General features: G+C 48.1%; 3 protein-coding genes across 3 annotated transcripts; 2 read left to right on the top strand and 1 right to left on the bottom strand.

Moving 5' to 3' along the window:
- Positions 1-4,398: 4,398 nt before the first annotated feature.
- Positions 4,399-6,347, bottom strand: LY89DRAFT_378431 (uncharacterized protein). The gene is made up of 4 exons (XM_018207112.1): positions 6,029-6,347; positions 5,553-5,978; positions 5,046-5,502; positions 4,399-4,995 (listed from the first exon to the last, which is right to left on the bottom strand). The coding sequence occupies exons 1-4, from the start codon at positions 6,143-6,145 to the stop codon at positions 4,475-4,477; spliced, it is 1,521 nt and encodes a 506-aa protein (XP_018075955.1). The 5' UTR covers positions 6,146-6,347; the 3' UTR covers positions 4,399-4,474.
- Positions 6,348-7,727: 1,380 nt separating this feature from the next.
- LY89DRAFT_637429 (FAD/NAD(P)-binding domain-containing protein) lies at positions 7,728-10,514 on the top strand (the record flags this gene model as incomplete). Its single annotated transcript, XM_018211532.1, has 4 exons — positions 7,728-8,053; positions 8,160-8,802; positions 8,851-9,584; positions 9,706-10,514. 4 exons carry the CDS (start codon positions 7,728-7,730, stop codon positions 10,436-10,438), a joined length of 2,436 nt encoding a protein of 811 aa, XP_018075954.1. The 3' UTR covers positions 10,439-10,514.
- Positions 10,515-10,831: 317 nt separating this feature from the next.
- Positions 10,832-14,204, top strand: LY89DRAFT_681063 (actin-like ATPase domain-containing protein). Its single transcript, XM_018214200.1, has one exon. The coding sequence runs from the start codon at positions 11,006-11,008 to the stop codon at positions 14,132-14,134; it is 3,129 nt and encodes a 1,042-aa protein (XP_018075953.1). The 5' UTR covers positions 10,832-11,005; the 3' UTR covers positions 14,135-14,204.
- Positions 14,205-14,627: the final 423 nt, after the last annotated feature.

Genomic DNA, 14,627 nt, shown 5'->3' with positions numbered 1-14,627 from the left:
ATGTTGGCTTTGAGATGGCCCCGGGATTTTTGGCTTTTTTCTGTCAAGTGTCATCGCAAGACTCCAAAACCTTCTCCACACTTTGCGAGGAAGCTCCCGGTAATGTGATACAAAGACAGGACTATCTGATGTGAAGTTTGGATGGCAGTTCAACCATCGCGTTATTTGATTCGCATCCGTAGTCTCAGTGTGGCGGCCGAGACTGCACACCTCTGGTTTAAGCCATCCAATGGGAGTTGTGAATATCCTCGTTTAAGCTGAGACCCTGAAAGCGTCGTTGATGTCTGAGCGGAGGCTCAAGATTGTTGGCTTATCCTGACACACGTGGATATGCAGAGCGGGAATGTTGCATATCAAACGCGAGAAACATTCCTTGAAGGAAGAGGGATTTGTCTTACCTTAGGCAGCATTGCAGCAGTTGAGTGAGATTTGACAGCTGAGGATGCTCTCTGGCCCGGGCCAATACGCGAGCAGTTCAGGGGCACCGGAGAATTGTACGAAGTAAATGCGGACCAGTCACATTTCGCGTTGGGATGTTTCAGCCCTATTCTTCCGATACTCGAGAGGATCTGGACCCTCTTTTCTCATTGGATTGATGTTTCATCCTTCATCTTGTCGTCAGCGTTCACAATCCCGCGTGTAAGTACATCCCACATCCCCCACGCTCGGAATTCACGTCAAGCTGATACTTCAAAGCATAAGTGACGTGAGCGCAGTGTGACAACACGAAGTGCATTGTCTGAATGCGGTTGGTCACTCGAAGTGACTTCTAATGTCATTTTCTTATCATAAGATTTGACTTATCTCTGATAATGCTCTCGAAACGACGACCCCTCATGTTTGACTCCGGATGGCATGTTTTTCTCTGGTACCGAGCAAGGAACAGGCTTCGCGCACGGATATGCGTGTTGATCATGAGGACTAGAAGTCTTCTCTGGAGCTAAATTCCTTGCTGAAGACCTGGTCATAAGTGTCATCGGTATTCTAGCCCATTCGAGTCTTGTCTGTTTTCTACCCTCAACTTTCTAGCTCTGGTAATGTTCAAGGATTAAATGCTAGAATACACATGTTGAGCATTTTATTGGAGCCGGGTGTAGATCGCAGCGGAAGCTAGGCTTCCTCCGCAAGGTCTGCCAAATTCAAGCAAAGGAAGGATTTCCGAATGCACGAGCTAGAAGTACTGCGAATGTCGGCACATCACTACCCCGCTTGTACCACATACTCGCATGTTTCAAGTAATTGCACAAAGTCGGATGCTCAAGAAAGCTCCGTTTACTGCGTCGGAATGAGAGCTATCCCTTCAAACCCCGCATCCTGTTTCATAGATCGCAAGGAAATTGAAGGTTTGAATAATAAAGCCGTCAACATGGCCGTGGAATGCGTTAAAATCTTAATCAAAAGGTGGAGCACCCAATGGATCTCATTTCCGCAGGTTTGCAATAGCTGACAAAAAGCATTCGCAGTAGATTTGATATTGATCTGGTGATCCAGACAACACCCCTTCAGTCCAAAACTTGGTTGCTACCAGCAAGCCACCAAAAGGACCGAATGACGATTGATTGGAAACTAGATCGATTGCTAGGAACTGATGGTGGTCACAGTACACTTGATGCTGTGCTAATTACAGCTACGGAAGATGTCCAAGAACCAGTGCGGGATATTTCAGCTCCGGAGTTGGACTGGTATTCTGTCAATCAACTCAACGCCACACTGATCTTCGTTCGCCACCAAACGCCACTATGCAGGACGAACTCGGTTTCGGAAACAAAATCAGCAACTAGGGAATGTGACGATGTTCCGCTGCATGTTCCGGGGTGGGATAGAAAACGTAAGGATTGAATGTCGAGTGGCGGTCGTCTCTTTCTACTGCCTAAGCGAGCTGCTAGGTCTAGCTGGATGTGGCGACTACGCCTACTGTAGTCGTTCTCCTCGACCACGGGACGATATGAGTAGAAGCCAATTTGGGTTGTGGCAATCATTGAGTCGGAGATCAAGCTGAATTTCCCCTAGTAACCAGATGCTTGAAACTCTTTTGCTCAATTCCCCCTCCCGTCATTTTCGAGTCTCCGAATCCGGCAGGAAGCATGATTCTTGGAAGCTGCAGAACCAATTTACGCAGTTACGAAGCTCGATTCGATGAAGGCCAAAGCCCTCAGACTCCAACTAATCTGCTGTTTCTTTACTTTGTATCGAGCTTCCTGTGGCGACTTCTGCCCTGCTACCGATCAGACTCACACCTCTTGCACTTCCATTGCTCGCCAATCCACTCTCGAGGACTTTCTGTCGCTGAGCTTTACTCAAGAGTCTCAATGCGGGGACAGACAGATAGCACCCGATTATTTCCTCACCCTTCTTGATGTTCCCTGAAGCCAAAAGCACCTCTATCATTCCCAGAGAACCAGCGTGAATGATGCATTTATGCTCGCAGCTGTGGTTGAAAAGAGCGAGGTGCGTATTCAATTCGCAACGGCGGATTTATCTTCATCTTCATTGCGCTACCGATTGGTTGTCTTATGGCTCCTGAACGTACCAATTTCATTCTTTCTGATTGGGTTTGAGTACACACCCAAGATGCCCGAGAACCGAAGCATCGTAGTCGAGCTTTGAGAAGACGTCCACACCAAACTGTTTGGGGATATTGATGGGTTCGATAACATGACTGAGCAACTGCGGGGTTGTAGCCTTCACAGGCATGAGCCAAGAGGCCTGCGAAGAAGATGTTCAGAGGATGGGTGCCACCTTGCACGCAGATGGCTAACATACGAATGAATACAACCTCCGCGAATTCAGGTGAGTGGTCTATTCAACTCTATTGCTCCAGCTAGATAGGCATCTATGTACAGCTGGACTCAGCACACGATGGTAGTTGTCACGAGCCTGTATTTGACAGTTCGTACTGCAGTACAACAGTATAGGGCAGCATTCGATGCCGAATATTTGCAGGTCTCCGCAAAGCGTTGACAGCAATTGAATCATTCGGCTTCTTCGACCGGAATACACAACTGTAGGACGGACATATTGATCGGACACTTCTTGGACAACGACTTCTCCCCTTTGAAGATGTCTGTTTCGGGAAACATACCGTAGCCACCAAGGTTCCACTTTGATTTCGAGGAAGGTGGAATGATTCTTCAGGAGCTTGTTGCATTCTGCAATGATATCGTTGCTTTTTTCAAGAATATATTTGAGAATCCATGGATCGTTATATCTTTACACCACCCATATCCGTGGTAACGGTGCGACGGACCAAGGATCATATTTACTCCTTCGCAAGCGCAGATGTAATTGAATGTGTCTGCTCGAAAGCGAAAAAGGGGCTGGTGAAATCCGAATCCCCAGGATATTTCAGCAATGCTTCTTGGCATGTTCTCTCTCCATATTTTGCGGCGTCGAGTTTCATTAGCGCATCGATCAGTGAGAATTACCTGTTGTCGTATCAGTCCACGATTCTAGGAACACATCTGAAGGTACGCACGAATCTTTCCGAAATTCCCAAAGTTAGGTCTCTGCTTGGTCCCTAAAGCCTGGTTTCGATATCGTTTTTCATCCTTCAACAATTTCTTGTACCTCTCATCTTCAACATCGACCACAGCCCCTTCCTTGTCGACCTTATGTCGCCAATTACCCATGCCGAAGTGAAAGAGGACGTCTTCCAGACGACTCCCTAAATTTATCGCTACATCACATGGCAAGATGGCCTTCCAGGCATCGGAAGCGCCGAGTTCAGTATAGCTCATAACTGTCGAGGTACAAGGCTGCGAGCCTCCCAGATCCCGGGACTGTAAGGCAAGCCTTCAAGACGCTTCGTCAGAGTGGATAATTCTCGTATGAGCGTTTCGAGAATCCAAATGAAAATCAATTTGAGAAACATGGAAGTGGTCGTCGTTCTTACCGCATGCAGGTTGAGGTATATCGACGTTGAGAAATTGGCTGCTAATTGTAGGCCTCTATTCAGACTTGTCATATGGTGTATCCATTGCTAATGCACAACGTTTTGATGTTGATGTAATGGAGAGTTAGGAAAACTTTGGCTGGCTTGCGATGGCATTTCAAGATAGGAAAGAGGTAAGGTGGCACGTGCTGGTGCTTCGGGAAGCTGCGGAGCGAGGAGCTCCTTCATTCAAGCATATTTGTTCATCTTAGTATTCATTCGCGGGATAATGTCGAAAGGACTGCAGTCCTAAAGGGCCTACTAGCATTTATCAAAGATGGCAACTGGTGGGAATCCAGCAAACGTGATTGGCTCTCCTCAGACTGTTCTTGGAAAGCAACAAGCACTCTTGCAAGCCAAACTTCCTATCAGCTTACATATGTACATTGTAATCGTTACTTCCGTTTCTGTCGTATACATAATATCTCCGAGCAAAAGAATGACCTCAACTCACTTTGAAACATTCCCCTATGTACAGCAGACCAAAGCACAAACACAGATATCCTTACACCATTACGACTTGGCAGACCTCCCCATACTATTCTACCTCGCATGCGCTGACATTGAAGCCTCGCGCGACTCATGGCTTTGTTCCACCGTCACCGTCTTAAAGATAACCGCCTCCATATTCGCACTCTTCCTTCTCTCTTTCGACTGCCACGGTTCCATACGCCCTTGCTCCTCCGCACTCGTAGTATCAGTTGTTACATCCGTCCTGCTCATCCCATGCTTCCCGCTCTCAACTAGGTCAAGGCCTCCATTCTTAACCCATTCCGCATCCACGTCGCCATCGCTTCTCTCCCGTTCCCTCAGCTCAACTAAACTCTTTGAACTAGTGTTGCTAGTATTCCTCCTGCTTCTTCCCAGCCCGCTTTTGCCTCCACCCGTGACTGTTCCACTCCCATCCTCGTAACGGTCGTCACCATGCTCTTCAGAGCCATCGAGCTTGATCTTCAGAGCAGGGAGAAAGTATTCGAGTAGAGTGCGACAGGCAGGCAGACAAGCGCAGATGATACCGAAAGAGAGCTCGAGGTGAGAGAAAACAATGATTGGCGCTTGATCATCTAGATATTTATCAGTAGACTTTCCACATGATAGAGAAAGGAGCACCCACAAGAGATATCCGAGCTGCCTTTCAACTTCCGTAAACTGGGCAAGCGCAAGAGACTGAATACTATAACCCCACTCCCCACACTGAACATGACCAAAACGTTAACCTTTCTTTTTATACTTAATTCCAGCTTCCAAAGAGTTGGGATCGGTAACAAGAGGATTATCAAGTTCAGTACGATGCTGAGTCCAGATCCTGCATATAGTGCAGCGTACTGATTGATGCATTTCGTTTGAGAGCTGAAGGGGAGAGACCAGTTTGTCCAGTATCCGCTAAAGGGGATGCATTGGAAGGCAAGAGCGATTATCAGTGAAAGACCAGTGAGGATCACGAGTAGGGAGAGAATCTGAACTTGGAGGCGGAATTGGCGATTGGGGAATATACGGAGGAAGAAGAGCAGAAGCGATAGTTTCGTCAGAGTAGTTGTGAGTGTGTACGCGAGCTCGGTGATGTAGAAGAACTGATATCCTGGTTAGTGCATTCTCTCCGCGAAAGATGTTAGAGTCGTACCTTGAGAGCAGTGATGATTTGATTTTCGGTCAGCCAGTACGTATGCTGTCCGAATCCGTTTAATACCAGGCCCAACGAAGTGCCAACACCACTGAGATAGGAAATAAATGCTGCGACCATGGTCCAGTCATCCGATCCAAGTCCAACTCCTAACAGCAATCGTCCAACAATTCGTCCGGTCAGGAAGCAAAAGGTCAGGAAGGGAACAGTATAATCGACATGAAGCACCATGTTCAAGCGACTCTTGTCATTCTCGATACCACAGCTCACGGCAGTGTATCGTTCTAACTGTAATATGTCGAGCACATTACATGATTGGAGCGCACAAGCCGAGACGGCGGCTGTAACGTTTGGATGCGTACACGCACAAGTGACATTCGATATCGATCCGCAAAATTCGGGTATATAAGTCGCTAAGCAAGTCGACTGGAAATAAAGTGTAAGCTATAATCATGCAGCGATCATTCTATACTGACAGAACATTCTGGCGGTGTCGCCGCATCTCGTTCTTGTAACTCGTATCCATTAACAATACTCGCACATCCAAACCCCCACAAACAGACTTGAAGAAGAGAAACAAAGCGCATTTTCATTTCACTTGCGGCCGAGAACGCTCAACCTGCAGACAACAACAGAAGAATAACGAATGAAAGAGGAAGAAGTCGATCTGAGGCGACCATACTTGAGATCATGTCAACGATGTAACTTTGACATTGATTGACATCTCGCGGCTGGAACTTGAGATCCACCTCTCCGGGGGCTGCCAGGGGCATTTGTTCCTTGCATTTGAGGCGATCCACGCCTGATTCAGAGGTTGAAAGGGAGTTTTTGGCGAGGGTTTAAATCCTTGGAACGCTGCGTGCAGTATATCAGGAGCTGTAGATGCCGATCTTATACTCTAATAAAGTTTTCATCCCACTTTTGTAGAGTTGAACTCAAAAGCATGTTTCTGTCATGATCGTGGTTTTGCTCTTTCAGACGACGCGACACTCGTCGCAATGTCGAAGTGTAGTGCTCCATTCAGAACCAAACCTTCTATATGTGGTATCCAAGGCGACGACGACTTGAGGTTCCTCGTTCAAGAGCCTCAATGGGAATCCCATGAACCAGAACCATGGCCACATCCTCCCTCCTATTCTTTCCTAGAGCATTTTCAATCTCTGCAAAGGGACGAAGCCCCACCCAGAGACGCAACATGGATAGGTACGGGGAAACCACCTCGGCATTTGAGAAAAACGCACTGTTCGCGATGTCTCAGCAAGGCATTCCCAGTAACCAGGGTCAGTGCGTGCAGTAGCTGCGGACCGTTGCGATGTCAGGACTCTGTGGACCTAGGAAATGGTGAAGTGTTGGGGAGTAAAGTTTACTCGTGTCGAGGACCGGCGTCATAGACAATGTAGTTTTGACATATCATTCGAGCTGAGAGGAAAGATAAAACTTTGAATGGGATGAGATCTCGTTCCATGCCCAGAGTCTTATGCAAAAGATCGTACGCACGGTACTTGTCTTGAGGTGGGGCTTTGCCTGCGTGTCGCAGCGTATCGCAACTTGTGTCATCTGACTTCTGTAGAAGTTGAGTTTGAATCTTCATCGAGCCAGTTTTGGAGAGAAAAAGTAGATTTCCGAGGTGCTGATAGAGTGCTTACTGAAATCTAGGTACCCATTCGTTGGTTCTGCCTCGGATACTGTAGGCGAAAGCGACGATTATTACATTCCCCGGAGCCAAAAGATGTCCGACGCATGCGAGGGCTTGGAAGTCGGCTCGGAACGTCCATTTTATCATATGTCCGTCGTTGTTTTCACGCACCCTTCTTTTCTTGCGCATAGATCAAGCAAGTAAGGTTGAATCTCTGACAAATATGTCGGCCGCCCAATAAAATTGGTTTCGGCCTGGCCCGTACGAGGAGGAAAATGAGATGATTTCGGCTCACTTCTTTCCTGATTGGGTGGAACGTGCGACAGGCTGTCAGCAAAATGGCCATCAGCAATGTCGATACCCGCTTGATGGTACGTACCGTCGCTTCCGGAAACGTTATAAGAAAGTCGTTGCATCTTTCCGGAGGAATTGTTGACTTCTTGTCATTTTTGTCATTGTTGTTGCTTGTATATAACACTCTTTTCAGCCGCCTTGCACAGACATTGCGAGCTGTACAACGCCTCCGCCTCCATACCAGAATGTCTCTCAAAGAAAAGTCAGCGAGCGCTGAGAAGCATGATCGCTTGCGCGTGATCATCGTTGGGGGTTCTATCGCAGGATTGACATTGGCACATTCTCTCCATCACAGTAATGTCGACTTCGTGGTGTTAGAAGCAGGCAAAGAGCTTGCTCCTCAAGTTGGAGCATCTATCGTGGTTTTTCCCAATGGCGCTAGAATTCTGGATCAGCTGGGCATGTTTGACCAGATTCTGGCTTCAACGGAGAGTTTGACCTTGGGGACGAATTGGACGGAAGATGGGAAGATGCTGTTGCAGACCGATGCACCGTTGTTGATTGAAGCCCGGTAAGATGGCTTACGACACAAGCTCCAAGTGTCTCTAGCAGAATGTTTGGGCCCTGATGCAGAGAACTTCAGTCTGTCCGGGATAGAATTCGCTGACTGTCAGTAGCACGGGGTATCCAGGTTCATTCATGTCACGTCAGCTTCTGCTCGACATTCTTTCCAAGAATATCCATGATAAATCCAAAGTCCATACATCAAAACGAGTTTGCGATGTGAAACAGAATGACGACGGCGTGGTTGTAACTTGCGAGGACGGTTCTTCGTATACTGGTGACATCGTGGTCGGGGCTGATGGCATCCACAGCACTGTTAGGACATTCATGCAAAATCATATTGACAAGAAAGCTCCTGGGAAAGCAGACAAAGACAGGAAATCAATCACAGCGGAGTATAATTGCATTTTCGGCATTGGCGGCGCGGTCGAAGGAGATCTTATTCCTGGAGAGACGCATAGATCTTACTGCAACGGTTACTCTACCTTGTCGTTTGTAGGTCATGATGATTCACTGTACTGGTTCTTGTTTTCGAAGCTCGATAAGAAGTATCATGGAAAGGACATACCAAAATACACGAAAGCAGACGTCGACGAAGCCATCAAACCATTCTTCAACATTCATTTGACAGATTCGATAAAATTCGACAAAGTGTGGGAGAAGCGAACTTTCGCAAATATGACCAGCGTTGAGGAGTCTATCAACGAGAACTGGACCTCGGATAGATTTGTCTGTATTGGTGACTCAATCCACAAGGTAAGTATCGTCATAAGGCGTCTGTAAGATGAAAAGTAACACGTGCAGGTGACACCGAATGCAGGAGCCGGTGGAAATGCAGCAATCGAAAGCGCAGCAGCGCTTGCAAATAGCTTGGCAACGCTGAAGAACACAAAAAAGCCATCGCTAGTAGAGATCCAGACAGCCCTGCGTCAGTTCTACGAGAAACGACACGAAAGGGCGAACGTAATCATCGAAACAGCGAACAAACTTACACGAATTGAAGCTTTGGAAACCCTAAAAGACAAGGCGATAGTCTACTACGCGCTCCCATATCTGGCCGATTCTCTGGTGAACCGTAATTCGAATTCCACGATTGGTGCTGAACTGCTCGATTTCTTGCCAGAGCCTAAGAGGTCACTCGAAGCAATGATGCCTTGGAATCCAAATGGAGGCTTGGGGAAAGAGGAGAGCAGATTACTACGAGCACTCTATGCAGTGCCACTTTTGCTGATCACGTACGCGTGCCATCGAACGATGGGTGCCACCATCAGCGCGCTTGTCGTTCCCTCCTCGGCGGCTGGAACAGTGACCTTGAGCCCTAGCGTGGTGGTACCTCTGTGTACAAAGTTCTTCGGTGTTGAAGGGCTCGACAAGTTCATCTCAAAATTTGTTGCCTTCTTCACCCCAGCTATTGCAAACTCTGATCCGATTGGCCAACTGCAAGCACTCGCCTTCCTTGGAGACCTAATTCCGATACAGACGATATGGATGATTGAAGGTATCCGTCGAGGCAACTCTGGAACCGTTGCAGACCTATTGTGAGTCAAGATCCATCCCGTTGTCCGTTGGCTAGTCTCGACATGAAAGAAATGTAATGTCTGGCATAAGACAGATATTCCTGCTATTCCAAGCAAGAAGAACAGGGCTGACACTCTGTAGACCAACGATCTTGGGTGTTTTGTTCCAGATTCGAGGTATTGGGTATATAGCCCCCATATACTACTTTCTGCATTATGTCCAGTCTCCGCTTGAAAATTATGCTGCGCCAGACAACCGCATGATGCAAATGGGACCTGTCAAGACAATCATCCCGACAATATTATTGTCCTATATCCTCCCTTCGGTAGCCATGTTCACCGCGCCAAGTCTTACAACTCGCCAGTGGGTTAATGGTCTCTTCTGGCAGCCGTTCCCAATATACGCATCGATTCTTCAACGAGTCCTCCCTAGATTCGTGAAGGACACGACACAGACGGACAGGATCTCGAGGCCCGAAGCTGATATGCCATATCTTCGCGCAGCATATGGATTCGCAGCTACTGCAGCAGCTTGTGGATATCTCTATGTGCGCTTCAAGTCTCCTGTATCCTTGATGAAGATCTTCTTCGACGGCATTGCGAACCCAACTGAGGCTCTGCCCTTGATCATGGGCGCGACTAAAGCATTGAAGTATGATCAAATTGCGGCCTTCAGTGCTGGAGCGATCTGGACTCTGCTGAGTTTCGCCGACTTGAAGAAGGCTAAGAAGCTCGAGGCTGGGTGGGGACGCGTCCTAGGCGTTTTTGCTGGTACGACTTTGACTGCTGGTCCAGGAGCAGCAATGGCAGTAATGTGGGCATGGCGTGAAGAGACATTGGCGAAGCGGAGAAGTCGTACGGTCGAGAAGAAGTAGCTGTTATGACCGTGTTGAGTATATTTTGCTGCATTGTCCCGCGACATTCAGGCGAATGGAAGCGGAAATGGAGGGGTATCCCATGCCAATCGAAGACAGAGACGTCCAAGATGGCCAATAATATTGATATCATGGAGTTGTAGAGCGTAGGATAATACAAAGTGCCATCTCTCTCTTCGTAAGAGGTTCGACGTTCAAAGTATGAAGTGACCTTGTAATGGAAACGAACTTCTGAAATCCCAAAGAGGTTTCGGACATCGGAGATAACAAATCGAGCCTTGTCGGATCCGTGCTGCGCTAGGATAATCCTCGGTACAGCTGATAGCTCTCGCCGCCTGAACCTCAAGGCCGCTACAATTTTATCTCTGGGGAAGAGCAAAGTGTCCTTTTTGGCTACGAACAAGGATAGCTCCCATCTCACTTCAATTCGACTCTTTGTTGCAATTTGGCCCTTGGGACTTGTGGACAGATTTATGCGGGCAATCTAGGCACCATAAAACTTCTCCTTTGTCACCTCTTGCGGCGAAAACTGCTTCATTCTTTTAGCAGTTACCACAACCACCCAACATGGCCTCTCGTTCCCCACATAGACTGTTATCCTCGCCCCTGGTTGCGATATTATGCCTTTTCTACCTTTTCAGCTCTACCGCACTGGCTGCGTCTGCCGTTCTCGGTGTAGATCTGGGCACCGAATACATCAAGGCAGCGCTTGTTAAGCCAGGAATTCCACTCGAAATCGTCCTGACCAAGGATTCACGGCGGAAAGAGGCGTCTGCGGTAGCATTCAAGCCAGCGAAGAACATCAAGAGCGGAGACTTCCCCGAACGACTCTATGGCTCAGACGCCATTGCATTGTCTGCGAGATTTCCCGGAGATGTATACCCAAATCTAAAGAGGCTCTTAGGCTTGGGAGTAGACAATTCTGTGGTGGTGGACTACGCTGCCAGACATCCTGCATTGAAGCTTGAGGAAGACAAGACCAGAGGCACAGCTGCGTTCCGAAGTGGAGCATTTACAGCTGACGAGGCACCATGGACGGTGGAGGAGATACTAGCTATGGAGCTCCAGAGCATACAGAAGAATGCCGAGGCTCTAGCAGGAAAGGGAAGCTCAATTAAGGACTTGGTCATCACTGTCCCCGTATTCTTCTCTGCGGAGGAGAAGAGGGCGGTAGAATTGGCTGCTGAACTGGCTGGGCTTCGAGTCCTTGAATTGGTCAGCGATGGATTGGCTGTCGGTCTGAATTACGCCACCTCTCGAACATTCCCCAGCATCAATGAGGGAGGAAACCCCGAATACCACATGGTTTTTGATATGGGAGCTGGTTCTACAAAGGCGACAATTTTGAGATTTCAAGGACGAACGGTGAAGGACGTTGGAAAGTACAACAAGACAATCCAGGAGGTCGCAGTGTTGGGAAGCGGTTGGGACAGGACACTTGGTGGAGACGCCCTGAATGCCATCATTGTTGATGATATGATTGCCAAGTTTGTTGCGTCCCCAGGCGCGAAGAGCGTCGGGCCAACCATTGAAGCTGTTCAAGGTCACGGAAGAGCTGCCGCGAAGCTTTGGAAGGAGGCCGAGAGACTGAGACATGTCCTTAGTGCTAACACCAACACGCAAGCCAGCTTTGAAGGATTGTACGAGGACATTGATTTCAAGTACAAGATCACGAGAGAGGAATTTGAGCAGATGACCGAGTCTTATGCTGCACGAATTGGTATTGCAATGCAAAAGGCCTTAGATATGGCCAATTTGGAGGCCAACGACATCGAATCACTCATTCTCCATGGTGGTGCTATGCGCACTCCTTTCGTCCAGAAAGAGCTTGAAAAGTTCATTGGCAATGCAGACAAGGTCCGAACCAACGTGAACGCAGATGAAGCAGCAGTGTTTGGTGCTGGCTTCCGAGGCGCTGGTCTTAGCCCTTCATTCAGAGTCAAAGAGATTAGAGCTTCTGAAGGAGTCACATATCCTGCAGGAATTAAGTGGATCAACATCCACGAGAAGCCACAGCACATTCGGTTATGGAACGCGAACTCACACTTGGGCTCTGAGAAGCAGTATACCTTCAAGAATCAGGAAGATCCATTCGCTATCAAGTTCTACCAGCACGTGGCATCTTCAGAGGATGTCTCCAAGGGATCAGCGGAGAAAGATTTGATCACACTCACAACACAGAACCTTACCGATTCTGTGGCTCATCTCAAAACCAAATTCGGCTGCACTGATGGCGACATCAACATCAAGCTAAGCACCCGTTTAGCTGCTAGCAATGGCGAGGTTGAGATTACCAAGTTCATCCTTGACTGCGAGGTTGAGGCCGTAGAGGAGAAGGAGAGCATGGTTGATAGTGTGAAAGGTCTTTTTGGCTTTGGCAAGAAAGATCAGATTCCTCTTTCTGAGGAGGAAGCTGAGAGCAGCACGAGCACATCAGAATCTGCATCCAGTGGCACATCTACGTCGACGGACGGTTCCGCGTCTGCTTCCACGACTCCTTCAACCAAGGATGCGAAAGCTAAAGATGCAAAGAGCAAGTCTCTGAAACCTACCAAGCGTTTTGAGGTCGTTCCTTTGAAGTACACTGTCGAGAAGACCGGCCGTCCTCAACTACCTGCATCGGAGCTTACTCGCATGAAAGAGCGTATCGCCGCTTTTGATGACTCTGATCGCTCCCGCAAGCTCAGAGAAGAATCGCTGAACCAATTGGAAGGTTTTGTCTACAAGGTCCGTGATCTTCTCGAGAACGAAGCTTTCATTGCTGCGTCTACTGAGAAGGAGAGAGCGGAACTTGAGACCAAGTCCAAGGCCGCCAGCGATTGGATATATTCCGGTGGAACCGACGCACCACGAGACGAGTTGAAGTCAAAGCTCAAGGAAATGAAAGACATCGTCAAGCCCATTGAAGTGCGGAAGGAGGAAGCAGCGACACGACCTGAGAAGCTTAAGGCTCTTCAAGACGCCTTGAACCAGACCCAACAAGTCATCATAGGCATCACTGAGCAGATTGCAAATGATACCAAAGCACACGCTGAATTTAGTGCTTCTAAATCGGCAGCTTCTACAGCAAAGACAACTCCAGCACCCAGTAGCACACCTGATGAGTTTGCGGGCCTGGAAGACGATGAAGCCACGACCACCACAACCGCGCCTGTCGAGGAGGCAACTCTAGACCCACCAGTTTATAGCGAAGCCGATTTAATCCTTCCTCAATCACAATATGACACCATATCAAAGTGGCTATCTGAGAAGCTTTCTGAGCAAGAAAAGCTTGGCCCTACCGACGACCCGGTCATGCTCTCCAAAGACCTGGAAGCAAAAGCCAAAACTCTTACAGATATTCACGTCGAGCTTATCATGAAGAGCATGCGTAAACCATTCAAGTCAAGCCGTCCTCCTCCCAAACCCAAGTCCAAGCCGAAGAAGACGTCTTCTAAGAAGAAGGGCAAGGGGTCGAAGACAGAATCGGTCGATCCCGCGTCGATGACAATGAACTACGGCCAGGGTGGAAAGCCAATGTTCACTCTTGGCCCAGATGGGGAATTACCCAGCGAGGAGGAGATCTTGGCCTTTGTTGAACAAAATAAGAAGGACCAAGCGGCTACGGAAGCCAAGGCAAAAAAGGAAGGTAAGGCAAGTGGTGACGATGCCACTACCGGGGAGTCTGGGGATAAAAAGAAGCATGATGAGTTGTGATTAGACAGGAGCATGGTTCTGGAGTACATTAGCGATTTGATAGTACAAAATATCCATAAGCCTTACCGGGCTTTGCATCTATGTTTCCATCTTTTACTTCAGATCTTCGTAAGAGCCGGACTTTTGCACTTTGGTAAATCATCTATGTTAAACGCTTGCTTGGCGTGGAGCTTTGCCAGCCGACGCACGATGACGATAACTAGATGTGATTCGACCTCTGGTTACATTCTTATCGTTCTCCTCATGCGAGACTATCTCCGAAGCAGAACTTTGCTGCGAGGTACCTCGGATGGTCCCACCCTCTAAGCAGTATCCAGCATAGCTTCTTCCCTAGCCTTCAAGCTTTACTTACGTCAAACCACGTGAAACAAACATCTCCTCATTTGACAACCATTCCAGAACCTCAACGTTATCACTAGACTCCTGTTTCATGCATGCAAGTTCAATGGTCCTTGCATTCAACTCTATTTAGAAGCCGAATTGTTGCATATCG

The sequence above is a fragment of the Mollisia scopiformis genome (genome assembly GCF_001500285.1).
Source record: "Mollisia scopiformis unplaced genomic scaffold LY89scaffold_4, whole genome shotgun sequence".
Taxonomy (NCBI): domain Eukaryota; kingdom Fungi; phylum Ascomycota; class Leotiomycetes; order Helotiales; family Mollisiaceae; genus Mollisia; species Mollisia scopiformis.
The sequence above is the reverse complement of the archived record's forward strand: the minus strand, read 5'-3'. Positions and strand labels throughout refer to the sequence as shown.

Excerpts from the sequence above, each read along its gene's own strand:
- LY89DRAFT_681063 (XM_018214200.1), top strand. The coding sequence starts at position 11,006 with ATGGCCTCTCGTTCCCCACATAGACTGTTATCCTCGCCCCTGGTTGCG.
- LY89DRAFT_378431 (XM_018207112.1), bottom strand. The coding sequence starts at position 6,145 with ATGAAAATGCGCTTTGTTTCTCTTCTTCAAGTCTGTTTGTGGGGGTTT. Across the intron at positions 5,979-6,028 it reads CGACACCGCCAGAATGTTCT|TCGACTTGCTTAGCGACTTA; the intron begins GTCAGTATAGAA and ends CTTTATTTCCAG. Across the intron at positions 4,996-5,045 it reads AGGCAGCTCGGATATCTCTT|ATGATCAAGCGCCAATCATT; the intron begins GTGGGTGCTCCT and ends ATAAATATCTAG.